Source organism: Cryptococcus depauperatus, chromosome 3 (genome assembly GCF_001720195.1).
Source record: "Cryptococcus depauperatus CBS 7841 chromosome 3, complete sequence".
Classification (NCBI taxonomy): Eukaryota; Fungi; Basidiomycota; class Tremellomycetes; order Tremellales; family Cryptococcaceae; genus Cryptococcus; species Cryptococcus depauperatus.
Window position 1 is genome coordinate 2,227,134 of NC_089470.1, and position 22,519 is coordinate 2,249,652.

At 44.3% G+C, this 22,519-nt stretch overlaps 10 protein-coding genes across 10 annotated transcripts; 6 read left to right on the forward strand and 4 right to left on the reverse strand.

The window, feature by feature from the left end:
• Nucleotides 1-172: 172 nt before the first annotated feature.
• L203_103166 (uncharacterized protein) lies at nt 173-1,429 on the reverse strand (the record flags this gene model as incomplete). Its single annotated transcript, XM_066212572.1, has 4 exons — nt 173-525; nt 578-749; nt 805-1,046; nt 1,096-1,429. The coding sequence occupies 4 exons, from the start codon at nt 1,427-1,429 to the stop codon at nt 173-175; spliced, it is 1,101 nt and encodes a 366-aa protein (XP_066068669.1).
• A 207-nt stretch (nt 1,430-1,636) lies between these two features.
• On the forward strand, nt 1,637-5,415 carry L203_103167 (uncharacterized protein; the record flags this gene model as incomplete). Its single annotated transcript, XM_066212573.1, has 9 exons — nt 1,637-1,642; nt 1,689-1,760; nt 1,815-1,904; nt 1,957-2,090; nt 2,142-2,714; nt 2,762-4,121; nt 4,172-4,257; nt 4,436-4,832; nt 4,885-5,415. 9 exons carry the CDS (start codon nt 1,637-1,639, stop codon nt 5,413-5,415), a joined length of 3,249 nt encoding a protein of 1,082 aa, XP_066068670.1.
• A 1,007-nt stretch (nt 5,416-6,422) lies between these two features.
• Nucleotides 6,423-8,743, reverse strand: L203_103168 (glycine-tRNA ligase; the record flags this gene model as incomplete). Its single annotated transcript, XM_066212574.1, has 7 exons — nt 6,423-6,595; nt 6,655-6,777; nt 6,835-7,038; nt 7,089-7,461; nt 7,510-7,641; nt 7,693-8,154; nt 8,204-8,743. The coding sequence occupies 7 exons, from the start codon at nt 8,741-8,743 to the stop codon at nt 6,423-6,425; spliced, it is 2,007 nt and encodes a 668-aa protein (XP_066068671.1).
• A 335-nt stretch (nt 8,744-9,078) lies between these two features.
• On the forward strand, nt 9,079-10,526 carry L203_103169 (uncharacterized protein; the record flags this gene model as incomplete). Its single annotated transcript, XM_066212575.1, has 6 exons — nt 9,079-9,242; nt 9,289-9,556; nt 9,601-9,875; nt 9,926-10,158; nt 10,208-10,233; nt 10,281-10,526. 6 exons carry the CDS (start codon nt 9,079-9,081, stop codon nt 10,524-10,526), a joined length of 1,212 nt encoding a protein of 403 aa, XP_066068672.1.
• Nucleotides 10,527-10,597: 71 nt separating this feature from the next.
• Nucleotides 10,598-11,382, reverse strand: L203_103170 (uncharacterized protein; the record flags this gene model as incomplete). The annotated part of the gene is made up of 4 exons (XM_066212576.1): nt 10,598-10,734; nt 10,788-10,863; nt 10,917-10,988; nt 11,044-11,382. 4 exons carry the CDS (start codon nt 11,380-11,382, stop codon nt 10,598-10,600), a joined length of 624 nt encoding a protein of 207 aa, XP_066068673.1.
• Nucleotides 11,383-12,313: 931 nt separating this feature from the next.
• On the forward strand, nt 12,314-13,041 carry L203_103171 (uncharacterized protein; the record flags this gene model as incomplete). Its single annotated transcript, XM_066212577.1, has 5 exons — nt 12,314-12,535; nt 12,588-12,686; nt 12,740-12,754; nt 12,801-12,920; nt 12,973-13,041. The coding sequence occupies 5 exons, from the start codon at nt 12,314-12,316 to the stop codon at nt 13,039-13,041; spliced, it is 525 nt and encodes a 174-aa protein (XP_066068674.1).
• Nucleotides 13,042-13,157: 116 nt separating this feature from the next.
• Nucleotides 13,158-14,239, forward strand: L203_103172 (uncharacterized protein; the record flags this gene model as incomplete). The annotated part of the gene is made up of 5 exons (XM_066212578.1): nt 13,158-13,208; nt 13,404-13,461; nt 13,522-13,977; nt 14,036-14,111; nt 14,161-14,239. 5 exons carry the CDS (start codon nt 13,158-13,160, stop codon nt 14,237-14,239), a joined length of 720 nt encoding a protein of 239 aa, XP_066068675.1.
• Nucleotides 14,240-14,483: 244 nt separating this feature from the next.
• On the forward strand, nt 14,484-14,845 carry L203_103173 (uncharacterized protein; the record flags this gene model as incomplete). Its single annotated transcript, XM_066212579.1, has 2 exons — nt 14,484-14,632; nt 14,707-14,845. The coding sequence occupies 2 exons, from the start codon at nt 14,484-14,486 to the stop codon at nt 14,843-14,845; spliced, it is 288 nt and encodes a 95-aa protein (XP_066068676.1).
• Nucleotides 14,846-16,828: 1,983 nt separating this feature from the next.
• On the forward strand, nt 16,829-18,227 carry L203_103174 (uncharacterized protein; the record flags this gene model as incomplete). The annotated part of the gene is made up of 6 exons (XM_066212580.1): nt 16,829-16,840; nt 17,083-17,395; nt 17,442-17,586; nt 17,639-17,707; nt 17,751-18,051; nt 18,102-18,227. 6 exons carry the CDS (start codon nt 16,829-16,831, stop codon nt 18,225-18,227), a joined length of 966 nt encoding a protein of 321 aa, XP_066068677.1.
• Nucleotides 18,228-19,781: 1,554 nt separating this feature from the next.
• L203_103175 (uncharacterized protein) lies at nt 19,782-22,049 on the reverse strand (the record flags this gene model as incomplete). Its single annotated transcript, XM_066212581.1, has 3 exons — nt 19,782-21,193; nt 21,239-21,984; nt 22,030-22,049. The coding sequence occupies 3 exons, from the start codon at nt 22,047-22,049 to the stop codon at nt 19,782-19,784; spliced, it is 2,178 nt and encodes a 725-aa protein (XP_066068678.1).
• Between the last annotated feature and the right edge of the window lie 470 nt (nt 22,050-22,519).

The following is a 22,519-nucleotide window of genomic DNA, read 5'->3' on the forward strand; positions in this document are numbered from 1 at the left end:
GACTTTAGAGTAGTCGTAATTATACACATCTGGCTTTGATGCACAGTGCAAGAAGGGACCCAAGTAACTGCATGTGTCATATACGAGGGATAAGTTTAGTTAATAAGCTAACAAGCAACAGAGAGGAAGCCCATATGGAAAAAGTCCATTCTCCACGAAATACGAGCAGTTATCATGCCCTTCCAATTAACCCATACTTTTTCCTTGCAGCCGGTTCAATGTACCCCCATCCTAAAGGTGTATCTCTGACAAACATGGCGAATCTATAAGGCCAAGGATACTGCACCAAGTGTCTAGGAGGTTGATCGAGAAAGCGGAGAAAGTTGAAGGGAGGAAAGGGGATGAGAGGTTGAGGTTTGGGAGATAGAGAAAGATGATATAAAATCATTTTCGTGACTTCTTCGGGTTTGAGAAGTAGACCCTCCCATGAGTGCTTGATGGCTAACTTGGTCTCGTCCCTGCCACCTAGTTGTGAAGTAGCAGTCTTGAGCCTGAATTCGTTGTCAATGGTTCCGGGGCAGAAAGCTAAAAATCCTTCCATGAGCCTGCCATTTACTTGACTAAGCCAAATATTCACAAAAGAATCGGACACCACATCCTTCGCACTCAACTCTACAGCTCTCGATGGCTTGCAGCCCTGCAGCTTTGGTAGCTGCATAAATAACTCTGTGAGGGGCAGGTACAGTACCTGCAACAGAAGAGAGATGATGAAGAGCAGGCGACTTTGAGGTTGATGCCAACAGAGGCAGCTACAAGGAACATTGTTATATCAGGTTCATCAGTCATACGAGGCCATAAACTTACGAAACAGCTCAACGCCAAGAGAGTACCTAGGTAGTTTACTTCAGATACAGCCCTTGCTTCCTGCTCAACCCTTCTAAGTCCATCAATGTCTGGATTTTGAGGAGAGTTGAAAGCCAACTTGGCGCCAGAAGGGGGAACATTATCGGATCGTGATGGCGATAGTTGAACGCCTGCAAGATCAAGAAGCAGGGATGTGGAGGGAAGGCCAGCAAGGATATGTACAGTGTCTATGCCTGACCATTCTATTTGCGAGTTAGTCCTCTTATCGTAGTCCAAGAAACAAGGACAAACCTTGGCTCACAAGGTCTCTTACCTTGACAAGATCTTCTACCTTGGTCATATCTCCAGCATAAATCAAGATTCTATCGTCTTTACTCCCAGCATCTATACATTGTTGCTTTACTTCCTGCAACACTTGTTCCCTACGAGCAACCAGACAGATTCTGGCACCTCTTTTGGCATATTCCAATGCGAGATCCTTACCTACTCCAGAGCTAGAACCCAAAAGTAAAACACGCTCTTCACAAGGAGGGATGATTGACTCGCGAGAAGGAAGTGGACGAGACTTGAAGAAATACAAAACAGGTATTAATGAAAGTAGTAATATAGTTTTTTCCAAGCTCATATTGTTTACGATCTAATTTACATAATTTAAAGTGGACATGAGAGAAGTGTAAGTAGATATTTTACGTAACTCAGTAACAATTACGTAACGTTTAGAAATTTGTCAATGATTTGCACGGTGCTTCTCCCTGACCGTTGCAACTTTTTTTGACTTTTGAGGCGAATCTTTTTTTCGACTTTATATTTCCATCTCAAAAAGCTGGAAAGGATGGATGTGAGTGTTTTGGCGAGCCGAAAAGAAGTACAGCTGATGAGTAAAGCCAAACTACATCAATAACCTCAAGCAGCTCTTGCAGGCAACTATTGCCCCAGACACTAGTCTCATCAAGGCTGTAGGTGGTCGCAAAGATGGTAATGAGTATAGCACTGAGACAGTTGCCATGTAGGCCACTACACAACTCAATACCCAGTATTACAAGGATCCCAATTGTATTCCCGCATTGTATGAGGTATCATGTACTGCCGAAGAACCTGCGGTTGGTATCTCAAGAGTAAGGGAATAGGAAATGGGCTGACATGTAGCGGCAGATCCGACAGCTCTCTGCTGTGGAGCTCAGGAAAAGAATATCAGCAGGAGATGGTAAGATGTGGAAAAAGAATCCTCAGCAACTGAGAGAGCAGATCAAAGAAAGTTTACTTCAACGATTGGCCAGTGAACAGTCGTACGTTTCTACGAGCTTGTGTAGACATGAGAAGCTGCTGATAATTCGCAGCTCTATTGTCCGACATGCTCAAGCACAGGCCGTCGCCGCTATTGCAGACATTGAGCTCACAGTAAACCCTCCTCAATGGCCAACTCTTATGCCTGGCCTTTACCAAGCCGCCGGTGCTTCTGACAAGGCTCATCGAGAAACCGCCATCTACGTTCTTTTCTCTGTTCTCGACACTGTGGCCGAGTCATTTGAATCTCACCTTCCTAACCTTTTCAAGGTTTTCTCTGTCTCTCTAGTCGATCCTGAATCTGCCGAAGTGCGAATCACTACTCTTCGGGCTCTAGCTAAGGTCGCCGAATACATCGAAGCCAACGACAAACACGACGTCAAGGCATTCCAGGATTTAATTGTGCCCATGCTTAAAGTCTTGGAACAAGCTATCAAGGATGACGACAGTGAAGGTGTGAAGCACGGTTATGATGCTTTCGAGACATTTCTCATCCTTGAGGCTCCTCTTGTTAGTAAGCACGTGACAGAGCTTGTGCAATTCTTCCTTGGTGTCGCTAGCAACAAGGAGGTTGACGATGACATGAGATGTGGTGCTCTCAATGTTCTTTCTTGGGTTATTCGATAGTAAGTTTCCTCAAATGCGTTTCAACATCTTTTGACTTTTTTTAAAGCAAAAAGAGTAAAGTGCAAGCACTCGGTTTAGCCAAACCTATTATTGAGGGCCTTCTCCCCATCGGCTGCGAAGATGATCCAGAAGATGTTGATGAAGACTCACCTTCTCGTCTTGCTTTCCGAACTCTTGACAACCTTGCTCAGGTCCTGCCCCCCCAGCAAGTCTTCCCTGTTCTTACCCAACAGCTTCAGGTATACATGTCCTCTGGTGATGCTCGTATGCGAAAGTCCGCCCTTATGGCTTTTGGTGTCTCTGTCGAGGGTTGCAGCGAGTACATTCGACCTCATGTTGATCAACTCTGGCCTGTAATTGAAGGCGGTCTTCAAGATGATGAAATAATTGTTCGAAAGGCCGCTTGTATTGCTCTAGGCTGTCTTTGCGAGTGGCTTGCTGAGGAGTGTGCTACTCGACATAGCGTCATTGTACCCATTCTCTTTAACCTCATTGTTGACCCCGCAACTCAAAAGAACGCTTGCACATGCCTTGACTCATACCTTGAGATCCTTGGCGATGATATCGTCAACTACCTCACTCTCCTTATGGAGCGTCTTCTTGTTCTCCTTGAAAACGGTACTGTTGCCGTTAAGATCACGGTTACTGGCGCCATCGGCTCTGCTGCCCATGCCGCCAAAGAAAAGTTCGTCCCCTACTTTGATCAAACCATCAAGCGTCTTGTCCCCTTCCTTGAACTCAAAGAAAATAATGAGCAGTCCGACCTTCGAGGTGTTGCCACCGACACTATCGGTACCATCGCTGACGCAGTTGGCGCTGAGGTTTTCCGTCCATACTTCCATCCTCTTATGAAGGCTGCTTTTGAGGCTCTCACTATGGACAACTCTCGTCTCAGAGAGTCTTCCTTCATCTTCTTCGGTATTATGGCTCAAGTTTTTACCACTGAATTTGCCCAATACCTCCCACAGTGTGTTCCCGCTCTTGTTGCTAGTTGCCAGCAGTCCGAGGTTTCCGAAGAGCTTGATGAAGAAGGCGGTTCTAATCCTAAGCAACTTGCTGAGGCCTTCAGTATGGCTGCTGGCTCAAGCAAGGCTGGTGCTGACTCCACCAATCCGACCGAAGACGAAGACGACGTCAATCTCAATGATCTGGACGAGATGTTTAGCAAAGTCAACAGTGCCATTGCCATCGAAAAAGAGGTTGCCGCAGACACTATCGGCGAACTCTTCGCCGCTACCAAATCTGCCTTTATGCCCTACGTTGAGGAAACCGTCAAAATTTTGATTGACTTACTCGACCACTATTACGAAGGCATTCGAAAATCCGCTGTTGGCGCCTTGTTCCAATATGTCAAGACGATGTACGAGCTCTCTGAGGCCCCCGAGTGGCGACCTGGAGCCAAAATTGTAGGTTGTTGAAAGGATATGAGCATTGTAACAAGAATAACCAAACGCAGGCCGTTCCTCTCCATGAGCACGTTAAAAGCATTGTTCAATTGGTTCTTCCTCCCATATTTGAAACATGGAAGACTGAAGATGACCAGTAAGTTCATCTCCATATTCTTTTTTCTCGTGCTTTTTTATGATGGAAAATATCAACTCAGCTCACTCCAAGCTTATGGCTATGAGGTTTCTTTCGTGAACAATCTCTGATTCTTATTCCGTTTAACTCCTTGATCATCTCTATCAACATGTATAGACGCTGACATTGAAAACCGTAGATCTGTTGTCATTTTCATGTGTTCTGAACTTTCGGACACAATGAACAAATGTGGTCCAGCCATTATCGAAGGTTATCTTGATGAGGTTGCCACCTTTGCTATTGAGATCCTTGAAAAGAAATCTCTCTGTCAACAAGATCCTGATGGCGATGATGAGGGCGCCGCTGAAGCTGACTCTTCTGAATACGAAGCTGCTCTTGTCTCCAACGCAGCTGACGTTTTCGGCGCTATGGCTACTGTTCTCGGTCCCGACTTTGAGCAGGCTTTCGGTCAGGTCTTGCCTTTGATTGCAAAATATACTGAACCCAAAAGAACACATACAGAGAGGAGTATGGCCATTGGCAGTTTGGGCGAGATTATTGTCGGTTTGAAGAGTGGCGTCACCGGTTTCACCGAGGTAGGTTGTGCTACAAAGAGGTACATAGTACTCAATGCTGATTATTCCCTAGTCTCTGCTTCAGATTATTTCTCGAGGTCTTGTCGACGAGGATCCAGATGTCCGATCCAACTCTGCTTTTGCCTCAGGGGTCCTTATTGAAAACTCTCAAGCTGATCTCTCCGCCCATTATCCATCCCTTCTCCAAGCCCTTCACCCTCTCTTCACTCCCCCTGAGCACGCTCCTCCAGCGCTCTATAATGCCCGAGACAATGCTGCCGGTGCCGTCTCTAGAATGATTACTAAGAACGCCAGCGCCCTCCCTCTCCTCGACGTGGTTTCTGTTATATCTTCTATTCTTCCTCTTCGATTTGACCCATTAGAAAACACTGCAGTTTACAGGGCCATCTTTCAGCTCTTCCGATCTAACCCTGATCTCCTCATGGCCCACATTGACCACTTGCTTCAAGCTTTCGCTTACGTTTTGTTGGACCCTAGCCACGCTGATGACACAACAGAGGAGATCAAGGTTGAGCTCAAGGCCTTGGTTGAGCACCTCAAGAGCCAAGTGCCAGAGAAAGTTTCTGCTGCCGGCTTTGCTTAGGCTATATCAAAAAAGAGTAGAAAGATTGTAGATATATAATTGAAAGAGAGGCATTTGACGACATTATGACCACCCCAATCATCTTTACATCACAAGAACCTCTTTAATGTTGCATACGTTTTCTTACGTTTCAACTCTCTCTTTACTTTATTTTTCCATAAAATTGCTTGGTTCTTCAAATACATTTCGTGTGGCTAGTATGATTCGCTTCCTTGTTTTTACATATAGAAAGGATGTATGAGTCGGTTGGCTCGCAGACTCATTTCGACATGTTGAATAAAGACTTTTGCTATTTCTATCGTAAAGGTGATTTGGATGCAAGTGTTAATTATTCACCTTTAACTCTTATATATAGAAATTTTAATACATGACACTATTCATCATTACAAAGCTAACTCATCAAAAACAGTACATGTTTATTACAATCACAAGTACAAAAGTCTGACATTCAAGTACTGACATTCAAGTACAATGATTGACAAACAAATTCTTCTCAACTGGAAGTCATTCTTGTCATCTCTTAAATACACGAATTTTGATAGTCTTGGCTGACCCCCAAATCATCTCTGTAGGCAGCGTCTCCCTTACGAATCCAAGGACTAGATTGGTGCCCAACTGTCAAATCTGCTAATCTTCAAAGCTTAGGTATGATCAGTTATAAATACTATAATCTCCACCAGCATTCTGACATACTCAACAACACTTCTTAATGGTTTCTTCGCTCAACATTCTTCGGTCTTTGTTGCATTGTTGTGACTAATCGTAACTATGAGTGGAAGCTCTGCAAGGCGAGCATAGTAGGGAGAATATGGCAGGGGATAATTCGACTTTGCATGTACTCAGACATCAGAGGATCATGCGAGTATCCACCAAATGCGAACCATTAGACAGCGCTAGCCAGCAGGTAAATGGGGCAAAGATCAATGCTTGATATACTAAGAGCATGATGATACATCATGTTCCATATCTACTGCTTACTGCTCCTAAACATCAATTGGTTTCAATGCCTAGGCTTCTACGTCTTGAACACCGCTATATTCCTTCAACACCTTACTGGCACCTTCCCAGTCAATAGAGCCTTTAACGAGTTGATCCACGACATCGATGACGTCTGCAATATGACCAATAAGTTGGGCAGTAGAGTCTCGCTCACGTAGAGTCATAGTGCCGTTTTGAATTGCTAAGTAAGTCAGGAGGATTGACTGATAGGATGAGATGTAACAAAGGAAACAGACGTACTTGCAAAATCGACAGTGCAGCCAAAAGGAGTACCAAGCTCATCATTTCTAGCATACTTCTTACCAATTGTCGCAGAGGAATCGTCAACCCTACTAGCGATACCACGCTTTCTCATCTCACGAGCTATAACATTATGGATAAGAAATGCAAAAAAAAATTATCAAAACGAAAGAGACTCACAAACCTCATGAATTTTGGTCCTCAGTTGAGAATCCTGAGAGATGGAAACGATAAGGCATTTGATAGGGGCAACAAGTGCGGGAAGTGAGAGGACGCCTCGAGCAGCATCTTGTTCTCTAGCCCAGAAGGTGTGCTCAAGTAGCGAGTAGAGGATGCGACCAATGCCAAATGAAGGTTCAATGACATTAGGGATAAATTCGCGCACTATTCGTGTTTAGTTATTTTCGGTGTGTGCTCATCAATGACAATCTTACTGTGTTCTGTAACAGTGATGGGCTCAATTTTGACAAGGTCAGGAGTAATCTCATAAGATTTGCCGTCTGTACACTTAACAGAAGAGTTGCCCTTGGCAAGCTCATCCTTGATACACTGCAATTTGTCTTTCTCCAGGCCCGATAAGGTCTCCTTGATCATGGCAGCATTCTTCTTAAACTTTATACCAAAAGCTTTAGCGTCAAATGTACATTCTAGCTTCTCCACAGTGCGGGGTGATTCGAGACGTTGTTGTACTCGAAGAGGCTGCTTGGTTCGTACAGAGTGCACAGTAAGATCGTAAGCAGACCGGTCCGCACAACCAACACACTCGATCCAACCATAAGAAGATTGAATCTCAAAGTCCCAACAGTCCTACAAATCTGTCAATGGCAAGCTGCAACTATTTAAAAGCTTCCTTACAGCAGCGTAATGAGCCATCTCGTTAGCCATGTGTTGTCTACACCTTAAACGAGTTGAGTCAATACCAATCTTAGTTAAGAACAATTGCGTTCGACCAAGAAAGTAACCAAGGGTTTCATTATCAACAACACGCTATGGTGTATCAGTTCTGCACGATTAGTCCACACAATGTGATTCACTCACCTGAGCGACAGCCTCACCAACAGTCTTCTGTACAGTCTCGGTTCTACCTTCGCTTTGAACCTCCTTAGGCAAGAGAGTAAGGACAACATTCTTGACCTCATCAAATCGTGCGTGACGCTTGTCAAGCGGGTCGACGTAGTGCTCAATCTCGGCCATGGTGAACTCTCGAACTCGAAGCAAACCTTGTCGAGGGGCAATCTCATTTCTGAAACTTTTACCGATCTGAGCAGAGGCGAATGGTACCTTGCCATTGTTAAATTCGAGTAGACGAGCAAAGTTGACAAAATGACCCTGAGCAGTCTCAGGACGAAGGTAACCCTTGATATGGCCGGTGGGACCAATGTTGGACTCAAACATGAGGTTGAATTCGACGGGCTCGGAAACTTCGTTGGAGGTAGCAGGGTTGGTGATCTTGTGTTTTCGAATTAGCTCGCCGAGCTGAGGGCCGGTGTAATTGTCAATCTTGTTACACTTTAGCAAAACTCAAAGCAACGATTAAAGATGTGCACACCTGAGCCAATAAATATTCATACTCGGCAACAGTATTGTCATCAAGCCTGACAGCTTCAGCCTTAACAACTTTCTTCTTCTTCTTTTTCTTGTCATCCTCCTCCTTTTTCTCTTCTTCCTTAACACCCCGAGCCTCTTTATCACCCTTCAATCTGGCCTCAATCACGCCCTCGACAAGATGATCTGCCCTAAAGATTTCGCCAGTCTTGACGTCTTTAACCATCCAATCGGCAAACTTGTCGACGTGGCCAGAAGTCTTGAGGACCTCAGAGAGAGTCATAATGGTAGTGTCAAGTTCGAGCATGTCTTCCTCAATAATGTAGTGTTTTCGCCAAGCATCGAGAACATTGGCCTGAAGGGCAGAACCGGTAGGTCCATAATCGTAAAGACCAGCAACACCACCGTAAATCTCAAAAGCAGGGGCAAAGAAGAAACGTCTTGTCAAAAGAGCATCCAAACTAGCCTTGTCAAAGGCGTGAATAGTCTTGTTGACCGGAACGGTAAGCTCGGAAGGCTTGGAAGTGGAAGCAGCTGCTACCATAGTCGAACTTTTTAATGGGTTGAATCTTCGAGTTGGGGTCGTTTTCTTTGTGGAGTAAAGCCTTGGAATGTTAATGGCTCTATAGGGCTTCAGCATAGACAAGGAAGAAGGTGAAAAGGAAAAGAATATAAAAAGGCCAGTCTTAACTGAAATTCAACGAATTGTCAGGCGAGTCAAATAATGACGTGTAATATTTGTGAGCGGTCGCCTGTCACAAGTGATTCCAACGGCATATTTGTGTTGCTCCTCAAAGTTAGAAATCTAACAAATTCCAATGTTGTAAATGTATTTTAGATATAATTGTCTACTCCCATACGGACATATCAACTGTGATAATGCGTCCGCTACGCCAGGAAGAAGTGCAATGGCTGTTTCCCAAGTCTGCTCTCAATAATACTCCCTCTAGAGCAGATGGAATCTCGCTGATAGAAGAGCTGGAACGCCGTAAGGAGGTGATCATGTATATGCGAAGCCTGATTATGAGAGTATCGGCGCAAATGTGAGTTGTATAGACTGCTAATGGATAGGTCTGATTGAGCTGGTAGGGTCCCAAAAAAAGAGATAGAGTCAACTTCTTATCGAGGAGCAATGACCCTTGGAGCAACGCTTGTCCACCGATTCTACATGCGGAGGTCATTGAAGGACTTTGAGGGACCATTAATGGCAGCGACTATACTTTGGATGGTTACAAAATTGGAAGAGAACACTTTGAAATTACGACTAATTGTCAATTGTGCGCTGGACAAATTTGAGTCTCACATGCCAGATTCTTGGAGGGCACCATGGAAGCCAAGGGACCCAAATGACCCTCAGGTAAGAAGAACCATTCTATAGATGACTTGCTAACATACAGTTAGCCTGCTTCCGAAGGTCATCGGTATTGGGAGGACAGGATACTCACGGCGGAACAAGTTGCATTAGAAGCACTATGTTTTGATATGTTCATTGACCAACCTTGGGTTATTTTCAGGAGAAGTATCAAAGGGTTAAACGAGATATTAGAGAAGCTCCTGGTCACACAAGACATGTCAAACAGCTCGAATGGGCGTCATTCGGACGGGGATAAGAAATGGGGCGTCAAGGTAGACGAAGCTATGATGAATTCTGTCGCATGGGCTTTGCTATCAGAATCGTGAGCTGGTTCTGATCTCAACGATGTCTCATTGGTTAAATAAAAGAAAGCTCTTTATCGCCGCTTGCTATCCTGTATCCCACTCCAGTCATCTCGTTCTCTGCCTTTGCTCTAATACTATCCCTTGTCGAGCAAATGCCTCTTTCGTCCGGTCTAGCAGCTGCATCAGAGCTCAGCAATAAGTTTGACTTGGATGTACAATTTGGGCATGACGGGCCTACTGGAAAGGACTTGCCAGCGGTCAATGGTGAGTTTCACCATCTCATGCTCAATGCTAACCGATGTAGATTGCCTCAATTCTTTTGTGGAATATACCAAAGCGGGACTGATAGACGACGGTTTGTTGCGATACATGCTGGTTTGTTAAATTTCATCTCCATGAAAGACTGACTAATGAGTGAATAGCCAGAGCCATCGGTGGAAGATAAAAAGCCTTTTACAAGACGTTTCATGCTCGATGATGATTTGAACGAGGCTGGCGTCAAGGAAAAACCAGAAGAATTGTCTTCAATCGATGAAACTGGTAAATCGAGAAACGGGGGAGTTTTGGAGCCGGAGGCGGAAATCAAGGAAGTTATATCGGGAAAAGATGATCAGTCTCCCTTGGACTCGGCCCACAATGCTCTACCGTCTTCCAAACCTGTTTTGTGATAGCATTTTGGTCAATGTGTGTAGCATGCAATTATACAGCTTCTTGATCACGCTCATGTCAAAGATCACCTTTAAACACCCATTGCTGCTAGCCACCTCCTAGCGCCGTCTGCACTACCTCCTCTACCTCCAGAGGCTGCCAATACCGAAGGTATGAGCGGGTTTGAAGAATTTTGTGATTCTTTGCGGTGTTTTGAAGCTGTTCTTACTGCAAAAACGTTCCATTAATTATAGTTTCTAAGTGATAGTGAAAAAGCTTACCACAAGCAGAGACTTCATTGATGTTTGTTTCAAGCACAAGGCCACCTTGTATTATCTCTGACAGGACATGGTGGACCTAACCAGGTCATGAGCAGAGAATTTATCAAATTGGGCATCACCAACACTCACTTCGTCAAAGTGAAAGATAAGGTCCAATTCACAAACATTCTCAAAAGACCTATCGAGCGACTCAACAAAGACCTGATCAAGCAGCTCAGCACAGCCATATTCAATCGTTCTTGAATCAACAACTTGCCTGTATGAGGTCCAAAATTCCCAACTCACTCTCTGCACCATCTACCACAAAAACAAAGTACAGAGTCGCATAATGCCGATAAATCACCCGTGTATCATCTTCACCTTTCTTGGACTCCTCTACACCCAGCCTCTCTTCCTTCCGCTTCTCCATGGATTTCGGCATTGGGAAGACGAGCTCTGGGGCATCTAAAAAATTACATACCCCCTGTGGGCGGTCGGATATGAGAGAGAAGATTTGGGAGATGAGTGATTGCTGAACAAGAGGTGGAAGAGGGGTGAAAAATTTGGACAGGCGAGGCTTGCCATTTGTGTTAAATATTAAAACAGCGTGTATCATGGTAATTCCGAAATATTATAAAGAATAAAAAGAATAATCAATGAAACAAATCATGCCGAATAAAAGCCCCCCGCAACCCAAGTACAATGTGGAGGCAGGTTGAAAAGAATACTTGACCATTACCATTCAACAATTCCAAAACTTTTAATTCTCTTTCTTTTCTCTTTCAAGAATATAGCATATTAAAGATAAACTGATCTTCAATATCAAATACGCCTGTGCTCAAATGCCTTGGATACAAGCATTCATTGTGTGGCAGGTAGACAGGCTGACCGTTATGGTAGCGGAAGACCCTGCCTCTCTATTAAACGCATGCCTTGGCAATTTTTTAAAATTTTGAACCTTTAAACGATCGCACATGGTCTACTTCAATAGATGCTCGCCTATGCTTTAGTGCTGGTATAATGAGGAGAATCGCTTAGCCAAAGACTTTCAGCGTTTCTCAAGATCCAAGTTCACTTTTGGCTCCAGCCTTTCAAATCGATTACTCTGAAATCGCTAACCTTTTCAAACGTGCAAAAAGAAAAAAAGAGAGCTTTAAAGGCTAAGAAACGAAGACTGATTCTTTTTCAATTATTGGAGAATGTATCACTGTTGGAAAGTCAGCAACTCCTGCTCCCCCCTGCGCTATCGCACCAAGGATTAGCTGTGATCTATTGACCCATTATCAACGGTACTCGCTGTCTATCATCATTCCAGGTTTGAATACAGTGCTCATCTGCCAGTCAGTCGAGCCATTGGATGCGAAAGCAGAGACGGCATACTCCGAAGCGCCCGATGATGAGGTTCGAAGGCACAAAGTTTGACAACAATCATCTTTTGCGAATAGACAACAGTGGAGATATACAAACTGTAATTCAAGAGCTTTTTGGACTGCTTATGTGTTCATAGGCAATACTGTCTATTCAACAATTGAGAGCGCAAGGAAAAAATGTCGGTTGGTACGTATACATCGCAGCTCTCTTTAGCTCCACAGATAGGACACTATGTAACAAAACCTCATTTATTGGAGAACCTTGGGCATGATCTGAGTCACGCAACCGCCAGCTACGCTGAAGAGACAACCCCAGTTATTGAACCAGGTGTATATACTGCCAGCAAATGGTCTAAAAAGAGACAAATGCAATCTCAAATCCTTAGTCTTCCTCCTGGGGTAATGTGTTGATAAGAATCCTAATTTTCACTTGCTGAAGCTTACCGAGCAGTTGATTCAAAAAATTATTTCATCGTTTAATCTTGTGGATGTTGTGTCTCCTTCACGTGCCGCTCAAACATATCGTATTCTCAGAGCCTATGTATATCAAGTGAGTAGAAATGCATCTTTGAAAGCGCGGTTCAACTGAAATAATTTCAAAAGTATCCAGATCAAACTGTCTGGAAGAATATACATTTACAAGCTTATGATGACTCTCTCCAAGCTGCAGTTTTCACAACGAATCGGCCAGTCTATCGATATAGATTGGAGACAACAGGTCAATTTTAGACACTTTGTGCGTAGAATCCTGGTCGACTGGAACCATAAAAAGTGGGATCTAGCAGTACGCCAATCTCTTACCCATCTTGCCACTACCATGCTCATACTTTTCTCAGGTCCATACCCACCTTGATATGATTTGTGACACGTTTCTCGATCTGTATCTCGATCTTCCTGCCATTTAAACTCCCTCCGAATTGGCCCAGGCAGTAAACTACGGCTATCCTTGTGGCCCAAAAACTCTGGATACGCGTACGCTCTCATACCTCTAGGCAATCCCTCTATTTCGTCATATATACCCATGATTATCGACTCTCTTCAGAAACATCCAAACAGCTCAGACCTCTCTGTGGTGAGCGATGCATCCCGCAATGGGTCTGCCTGTTGTTAAATGACTGCCAAAGTCGACCCTCAGATTACTCGTCTTCACATCCTGCTGTCTCCGAAATTCCTTGAAAACGAGCAACGTGACCAAGAATGGGAAGGATTTATGCTAGAGATTGTCTATACCAGCAAAATCTAAAGCGAAAAAAATGATTGGGGGCAGTTTCATGAGGACGGGACCGTTGGCTATGTTTTAATAGATGCAGTTGGGTCTGTCATGGGCGAGTATCTATGGTATATTGACAAATTCTTGCTGACATGATTAGTGTGTAATGCCTAAGAGGCCATACAAAACTCAGAGATGGGCGAGCTCTGGCACGAATTAATTTTCCCTCAATCCTTTGGTGTTGAGCCTACCCGGTGCTGGGGTTTCCGCAACATTGGACGTCTTCTTGACCTTTCTCAAGGGAGTGTATGGGATCGGACAGGTTTAGAGGGCAGCTGGCGCAGTTCTTATGCGTTTCTTGATTATTCAGATTGTATGTCCCTCAACGAGCCTGAACTTGTTCTTCTCCGAGAAAGGGCCGCACCACTCGATTTGACGAGGTATCACGAAGCTATAGGCGATCTCATGTACCTCAATCTTACTTTGGACGAACCTTCTTCCCTTACTTTCAAGAGCTACGGCCTTCCGTCTGTGACGACCAACCTCCCTACGTCCAGTTTTCTACCGGCGCTTCATTTTGTCGGAGATTCACGTCAGAATGATAACAGTCAAAACACAAGTTTCATAAGAGGTGTGGTACAACTGACAACAGATGATCAGCCTCAGACGAGGTGGACATTTGTCATTAGATATAACGGGGAAGATCAATGGAGGATGGAATGTGTTCAGAACTGAGGGCGAAGGTGCAAGAGAGGATTCTTTAGCGTGAGTCTTGGACTGATCTTCTTGATTACCATTACTGATGATGATATAGATTTGGACTGATGCAAAGAGAGAAAGATACTTCCCTAATGGTCCAGTCTGGTGCTGGAAGTGTTGATTTACACACTTGACTCTCGTTGTGGGTGTTACTTGTAGTTTTTCTTTTTCCACATTCATAGGTCCCGCTCGGGTGCCTCTCTATTTGTAATATTATATGTGTATAGTAACAATCCCAAGTGGCTAATCTACATAGGATTTTAAAAGTTGTTTTTGATTGGATGTACAGTTTATAAACTCATTTTTGATCCCGCTGGTTGCGCTTAAAATATAAACAATTCTAGTGATTCAACTTGTCACTCTATATTTTGTCTATCCATGTCATCAGTCAAACAACGCCATTACTCAGCCCTTGCTTCTCGTATGCGCGCTCTCCATCTCAACTTGGCAGAGACAGAGGTCTTACTGGGCCAGATGGCGCTGCAGCTGGACGCTACCAGCAAGTTGGGCATTCATTGTGGTTCTCAGTGAGTATCATCTCGTATGATGCCTTTCATCCAGAGGCAACAGTCAAGACTGGAAGGCTGATAGAGGACAATAGATTTATGGCAGTATCGAGATTATTGGACAAAGAGTTACAAGACCTTGCAGCGTCAACAGAGGATCAAAAGGTGCCAGAGAACGTAGAACCTGTGCCCAAGCAGTCTATTGCAAAGCAACAATCAGGCAAAGATGCGTAGAGGATTGCTAGATAAACTGTGTGGTATAATGGTCAGGCGTTTCTGCTCCGCGTGACGGGATTCCATGTGCTTGGTCGTTACTGACTTTCCCAACAGATGTATTTCTAATGCCAAATCATTGGATGATCAATAATCATACTCTAACCTATACCCAAAATGCGCCAAAACGTTCAAAACCCAGAAGGAGGCTTTTCAGCTACCCATTCCGCCATTGTTTCTATGATTGGACTGCGACCCTTGGAATCGTCACGAAGAGGCACCTGAAGGCCAGCTTAGTGGGGCTTGATAAATGGGTGCAGATGAGATGCACGTAACAGCGGGGCTGTTGCGAAACTTACGCCGCATAGATAACACTTTTGGAGATTTCCAGGTTTATCCCGACTTCCATATCCACATATAGTACACCGATATATCATGAACTGTACCTTTACAGTTTTCATTTGCGATAGCATGAAAGTGGATGGCCTTGAACAAGACGTTTTAGATGATTTTGATCTGGTTGAGCGAGCTAAATGGAGAGTGGTTGAAATGCGAACAGGCTCGTCTTTAAGATATATCTGTCAATATACGACCTTGTTCTGTCTAGCGGTCAGCGAGCCACAGCCAAACCCCGTTGAAACGTTTTTTTGTCTTACTACATGGGCAGCATGTACTTTTTTCCCTTATGAAGGCACGGTATGTTGGGCTGATAGTAGAACAGGGTGGTGACAGGCGCATTTAAAGCAAAAGGCGTGGTCGGCAGCTTCTCTACTCTGGTTTCCCTTAAGTTGTGTTGTGGAATACATTCTGCCCTTTACAGAGATCTTAATGGATGTAAACTGGAACTGGGTCATTGGCATTTTGGCTATGGTCTGGCACCACGGCTTGATCTTTTTCCATACAAGTCATGGATGATATCCAAAGATTCCCCATTTGGTAGCAATATCAATCCTGGTTTCTCGGTATATAAAAACGTCACTCTGGTTCTACTCATATATATATGCTCTGCTTCTTGAAAGCGCCTCACCAGGGCATTACAACAGCGTAAAGAATGGTTGGTCTGACTTGCGATCAAGATACCCAATGACAGATGGGAGCATGTTTACGATGGGCAAAGGTGTATATAGCAACAAGCATATCACCACGTTGGATCCGGTTCCCATGGCTGTTTTCCATGACATCTATCTCGAACAACTTGCCTATCACACTGTAAAACAAAACAAAAAAGCGAAATAGCTACCACTAAAATGGCTATCCAAAGACTGATGATCAGGCACTATCAGATAATCCGAGCGGCCAGTTATAAAACGACAATTCAATTCTCTTTTCTACTTTGTTCTCAATATTTCTCTCTGCTAATCAAAATCCTACGCCCAAGTCTGAATACATGCGCCAGCAAGTCCCATCACCAGCATCCTCTAGTGACAGCCTTATGTCAATACCCAGCCAGATCAAGGTCCAACCTAGCTGGGAGTGTACCACTCTATTCTCTGCTCTTCTTTTGGCTTCAAATTCCTCTTATCATCCCTAATCACGTTCTAACCTAGTCAGCCCTTGCCTCACGCCAACATCACCTACAAAGCATGTCGAGCACTTGTCAAGATCTCGAGGAGCTATTGTCGTGGCTTGGCCGCAGAGCAGACAGATATATGCGGTATACTCGTAGCACTTTTTCTGGGAAAACATGCTGAGCATGGGCAAGACAAGCCAGGTCACGACGGCGAGGCAACAATACAAAGATCAGACGTGGCTGAGGGAGACAATGGCTGGGTACTTGGTGATGGAGGACAAAAGGAAGGAATGCTAACTCTTTATAAGCCTCCTTATACCCATCTGCTTTGCAAATAGGGACATGCCTTCGTCATTAAGTTCCTTGTCAAGTTCCGAGTGTATTGACGCAAAGAAATGTCAAGTCATTTCTGCTTCCAGTTCTTATACACACAATCACTTTTGCCGAGAAGCTCACATGATGGACACAGGCGATCACGCCGTCAGCGCCATTCTATGTTTATTACGGTAGGTAGAATAGTGTATGCCATTTTAAAAACAATTGTCTGAATTAAAAGTCCCCCAGAGTTGTAAAAGTGCCACATTGCTCAAAACGCCGCGAGTTGTTCCGAAGTTGTAAGAGACCAATGAGCAGTTTGCGAATAGTAAAAGTTGGCGTTTGTCCAATTTGATTTTGTTTTCTTTCTTTTCTCTTTCGCCGTTGTTCATCTCACCATGCTATCACAGGCTCTCCCTAGGCTCATAGCTAGAGCACCTATTGGAGGTCTGGCGAAGGTGAGTCTCAACGCGGTGGTCCTGGGTTAACTAGTTTCCAGGCCCGATTCTCCTCAGCGGCTACCTCTGCGCAACCATTCCTCGCATCCCGAACAGCCGTCTTGGCTTCTTCGGCACTCGCCGTCGGATCTGCTGCTTGGTATGGCCATTTGTATGGCTTGCCTTTCCTGCCAGAAGCTTCCGCCAACAGTGCTGCAGAAGATGGATTGCACCCGACAGTTTGGCCGTTTGAACATTACGGACCGTTTGAGACGTTTAACCACTCGGCGATTAGGCGTGGATATCAGGGTGCGTGGAGGGGTGGTGGAGAGTGGTGAAACTGACGGAATGGTAGTTTACCGGGAAGTCTGTGCTGCCTGTCATTCTCTTGACCGAATCGCCTGGCGAAATCTCGTCGGCGTTTCGCACACTGTAACGGAGGCAAAAGCTATGGCTGAGGAAGTAGAGTATGAGGATGGACCGAATGATGAGGGCGAAATGTACCAGAGACCGTGAGTGGAGGAGAGACACTGGTTAGAGCTCATTCATTAGGGGTAAACTTGCCGATTATATGCCTGCTCCCTATCCCAACGACGAGGCCGCTCGTGCCGGTAACGGCGGGTATGTCTTTCGTTATCATGTGAAGTCATCTGACATTTGCTAGTGGTCTCCCGCCCGACCTGTCGCTAATGATCAAAGCCCGTCATGGTGGTGCCGATTATGTTTACTCTTTGCTTACTGGTTACTGCGACCCTCCTGCTGGTGTTAAGCTTGCAGAAGGCATGAACTACAACCCTTACTTCCCTGGTGGTGGTATCGCGATGGCTAGAGTGTTGTTTGATGGGCTTGTCGAGTATGATGATGGAACTCCTGCGACTACTTCTCAAATGGCCAAGGATGTGGTGACCTTTTTGTCGTGGGCTGCGGAGCCTGAGCATGACCAGAGGAAAAAGATGGGTATGCAGGTGGGTCGCTGTTCTTCGAGATTTGTCGATAGACTTAACATTGGATCTAGGCTCTCATCGTTCTTTCTACTCTTTTTGCCGTCTCTGTTTACATCAAACGATTCAAATGGGCTTACCTCAAGAACCGAAAGATTGTTTACGAGCCTCCCAAACCATCTAGGCATCATGCTCTATAAGATATTCAAAGATGTGGGAAAAAGGCGAAAGTGTTCGTCAAGCAGACGGTCACACACGTTGTGGCATCTGAGGTGTCATTGTCTTAGCCCAGGCATGCAAAAACATCATTGGAAATAGATCTTTGCTGATTATACTTGAGTTGGCTTGGAGGTGAAATGGACAAATATAAAGGCAATTGACCAAGAAACTCTAAGGCGTATTTTCCATCACACAAATTGTGATTACACATTTACTAATCTCTTCGTTACAACATTTTTTACAATGAGTCATGTCATTTAGCTAATTCCGTGTCAAGCAGAAGTGGAAGAATGAAGAAGTCGCCAAAAAATGCCATATGTCTCAAGAAAACGTGTGGAAGTGTACCAACTTGATCAGCAAAATGATATTCGGCGCCAGGAGACTGGCAGTGTGACAAGTTCAATCGTAGGGTAGTCAACATTTGACATCGTCATTTTGAAGGATTTCGCCTTTGTAGGATTGAAAATGTAACAACTCTCGACAGATTGATCAGCCATGTGCGTTGGAGAGGTAATAATTATAAGAAACAAGTTCATTTGGGCCAGACAAGACAAGTGCTATAAATTGATCGAATAATTGTCCATCCCATAAACACAATCAACACATTTCCAAAGCTAGAGTGAAAATGTCGATTTCTTCCTAAATGTCTTGTGGGATGTTCAGAAAGCTTCAACATTAGGACCATCAGCGAATAATCCTTACGCTGATTTGTTGCCAAAAGGAGAGGAAGAGTGGATATACAGTTGTGAGCGAAAATACAGAGAGGTTCGTTGAACGAAAACTATTTGTCTCAAACTTTGCTTATTGTCCATTGAGGAAGAAGCCCATTCCAAAGAATAATAGGCATGATGTGTAGGGTATCTGTATCATCACTAAAGGTCTCAATTTCATTCTGTCGGCCTAAAGCTAAAACGTTAAACGAGCAGATGGATAGAGCAACGAGCTGAGTAGGGTGATGACAGGTTGAAGAAAGAAAACTTCCACTTGATTTTTAGCTCTGCAAACAACAGACATGAACGGTTCAACAAACAGTTGTGTCAGTACTTGAGTTGGGTGATAGGTGTTTGAATTGAAGATCTTGGGACTCAAGGTAGCTTGGATGAGAAATGCATAGCTGGAATAGACTCAAACAATCATCAAGGTTCATTCTCTGGGATCTATCAACAATCCTTCCTTATATATCTTATTGCCTTCATTACTGTTAGCCTCGTCCCAGTTCATCCAACTTTCCCTCTCCATGATCCTGGCACCAACCTTCTCGGTCGTTTTCATAAATTCAGGTAATCATCAAGAGTCTCGGGTAACAAACCATCAAACTTGGAAAAGCCTGGACCAACTCGTTCTTTTCCAGTTCCATCAGTCTAGAAGATGCCTGAATCAGTAAACAAGGTAAACATCTCACTGAGCGAGTAGTGTGGTTGCTGTTTCTGACGCGACTGAAGTTTGCTGCTTCCAACGGCTAGGAAACATCGGACGAATCACTAAATTAAAAGCGTTTGAATACTATTTAAGCCTTTTTTCTTTCCCTTTCCTGATCAAGGATCTCTCATCTTCAATTTGTTATTACCTGAATCTTCAAAACCTCTTTTTTTGGTTTCAAAACTCGACCTATCCCCTCTGTCCCAATCTGAGATCGCTGAAGCTGAACAAGACGCAGAAGGATTAATTGTAGAACTAGACTTGAGCAATGCCAAGAAAGGTTCCCCTTCAAAAGACGAAGATTCAGAGGGGGAGAATGATGGCTTAAGAAGACATGGTCTTACAGATGCTTTCTTCGTACTTGTCCGCTGACTGGTATTGTGGACTTGCTTCAAGTTACGAGCATTTAAGGATGACTTCCTTGGAAGTGGTAAAGAATAAGCTGATCCTGAGAGTTTGCGAGAAATAGATTCATCTACGCTATCCCTTCCTGAAGTTATTTTGAATGGATTTGTGCGAGGAGCAGTTTGCATCGGCCGAGAGAATGAGACTTGAGAAGTTGTAGGCGAGTAGTGATGAGATACCGTAGTATTGATCATCTTCTTCGATCTAGATACACTATATGGAGTCTTGTGAAAATCAATTTGTTTGCCTTTTGGTATACCCACATCTCCATCGGGGTTTGTTTCGTTGGCAGACATAGAGCATGTCTTCATAGAGAGCATCCTATCCGTAGCTTCAAGGATATCCCTCATTGCTTTCCCCTTCTTGATTCGCATCTTTGCTTCTTTGGCCCAGTTGTCTTTTTCCGGCTGCAGGAAAGTTTGCGGAACCGAGGTAGCGTAGGCAAGTCTATGCCATTTGGAGTGAGCTTGACGCACAAGCATCAAATAGTGATCGCTCTCTATCCCTTGTTCAGATGTAGAGCTATGATTCGCTGCTGATCTGAGAGATTTCAAAGGTGTGATGTAAGAAAATTGTGCTTGCCCTTCGCCATTATTGTAGTTTATACTCTTTTGAAAAGCGCATTCCTTTTTCTTATCTTGCACCGTCGATTGTGAAGAGACATGTATCTGGTCGGAATCCTGATGACTTCCTTTTTTTGATGGGGATTCAGTCATAGACGGAGGCAAGCTGGATGAGTCGAAAGGACGATGAGTTTGTTCCATGGTTTGCCATAGATGAGTTGCGTCTGTATTATACGCTTGACTATAATTGTCCAAACAACATGACAGATTAGGTTGGGTCGTTGAGGTTATGGTTGAGTTTTGAGGAAAATCACAATTTGAGATAGGTATAGTTGACGACACGACATTAAGCGATATTATGTTCGAAGATTGTCCTGAAAGCTTAGTAAGTGACGCATAAAGGCCATCCAATTTGGCAGAGTAGGAGCAACAGGTATCGAAAAGGGAAACAAGACCATCTGTACAAGGTTCAAATTCTGTGTTTTGGCCGAAAAAGATGTTTCGACTGGTGCGGTTAATCACATCAATAAACACTTCTGTACACGACGTGCCTCTTACATCTGAATTATACGTAAGTTTTGTCAAAATGCTGGATACAAGCATACCGATGGCAACCAAACCTGGCCATCTTGCCAAAACCTTTGCACTCTTGTCGCTCACACCTTTACATCCTCTGAGATACCAAGCATTCAACCTCCACATCCCTTTCCCTTCGCTAGGATTTCCGAGCCCTGGTAGCTCAAGGGCGCTTCTCAAAAGGCGAATACCATCATCTGTAATAGAGCAATCATTCATCCGAAGGACGGTCAAGTGGGTACAGTATTTGAGTGTTTGTATGTTTTGGTCATCAATTAATTCAGTTCCTCCATTCAATGTTAAAGAAGTGAGCAAAGAAGTCGTTTGACTGAAAGGGGATGATTTGAATAGAGCTGGCAATTCATTCAGTGGATGTTGTAGAGCTGGCATCCGCGATTTGAACCCAAGATGCCAAAGAATCGACGCTAGCGGCAATGCTAAAGTAAACGAGCCAGCTTCAACACCTCGATGCAGCGCATCAAAAGCCCATATGGTGGCCTCATCGGGATTCAATGAGAGGCGTCCTATCCCTTGCTTGTTTTCATAACCTCGATCTGCACGGACGCGAAGCAAAACGCGTCTCATCAAGTCTGAATGAACCCCATGGAACGTAGAAGGCTCAGTAAGGTGGAAACTGCGAGAGAGAGTAGCTAGGCAGAACGAGCGCAGAGTGGGAATCCGCCTTCCACGAGGATACTGTGATTGTGTCGCTGCCGGATTTAATCGTGCCAGGGGCAGAGGAATAAGGCGCCAGACCGACTTGGCCGCGCTAAAGCTGTAGTAGATAAGCACGCATGTGGATCAACAGGATTTCACTGACTCTATTATCTTATCGGCCATACGCTACTCCCAATCCTATTTATATTGAAACTTTTGTAGATGTACTTTTAACATTCATAAAAAAACATCACGCGAAATTCATTTATCGCGACGCGTCGGCGGACTTCCTCCAGTATCCGTCAAGTGCCCATTACGTAATTGAAGTCTTCGGACCGTTTTCCGGTACTTGATCATTTCCTTAAAGTATCTTTACGCCTATATGTATCGGCTGAGGGCCGTCACACAACTAAAGGCAGCAATTGCAGCGAGCATCGTATGGGTCTATCGAATATTCTGTATTTGTTCTTTGGCTTAAGAATTAGCGCTATGTATACTGAGTATTGACAACGAATTTGATTGGACGGCTGGATGGACTCATTTACGGGGCTCCAGCCATTCATATCTGATTCCGTCCTCCACCAGCTGCTTTCCTGACATGAGGACTGATATCTACTTCTCAATTGTTGATTTCTCTTTTACCTTTTATTATT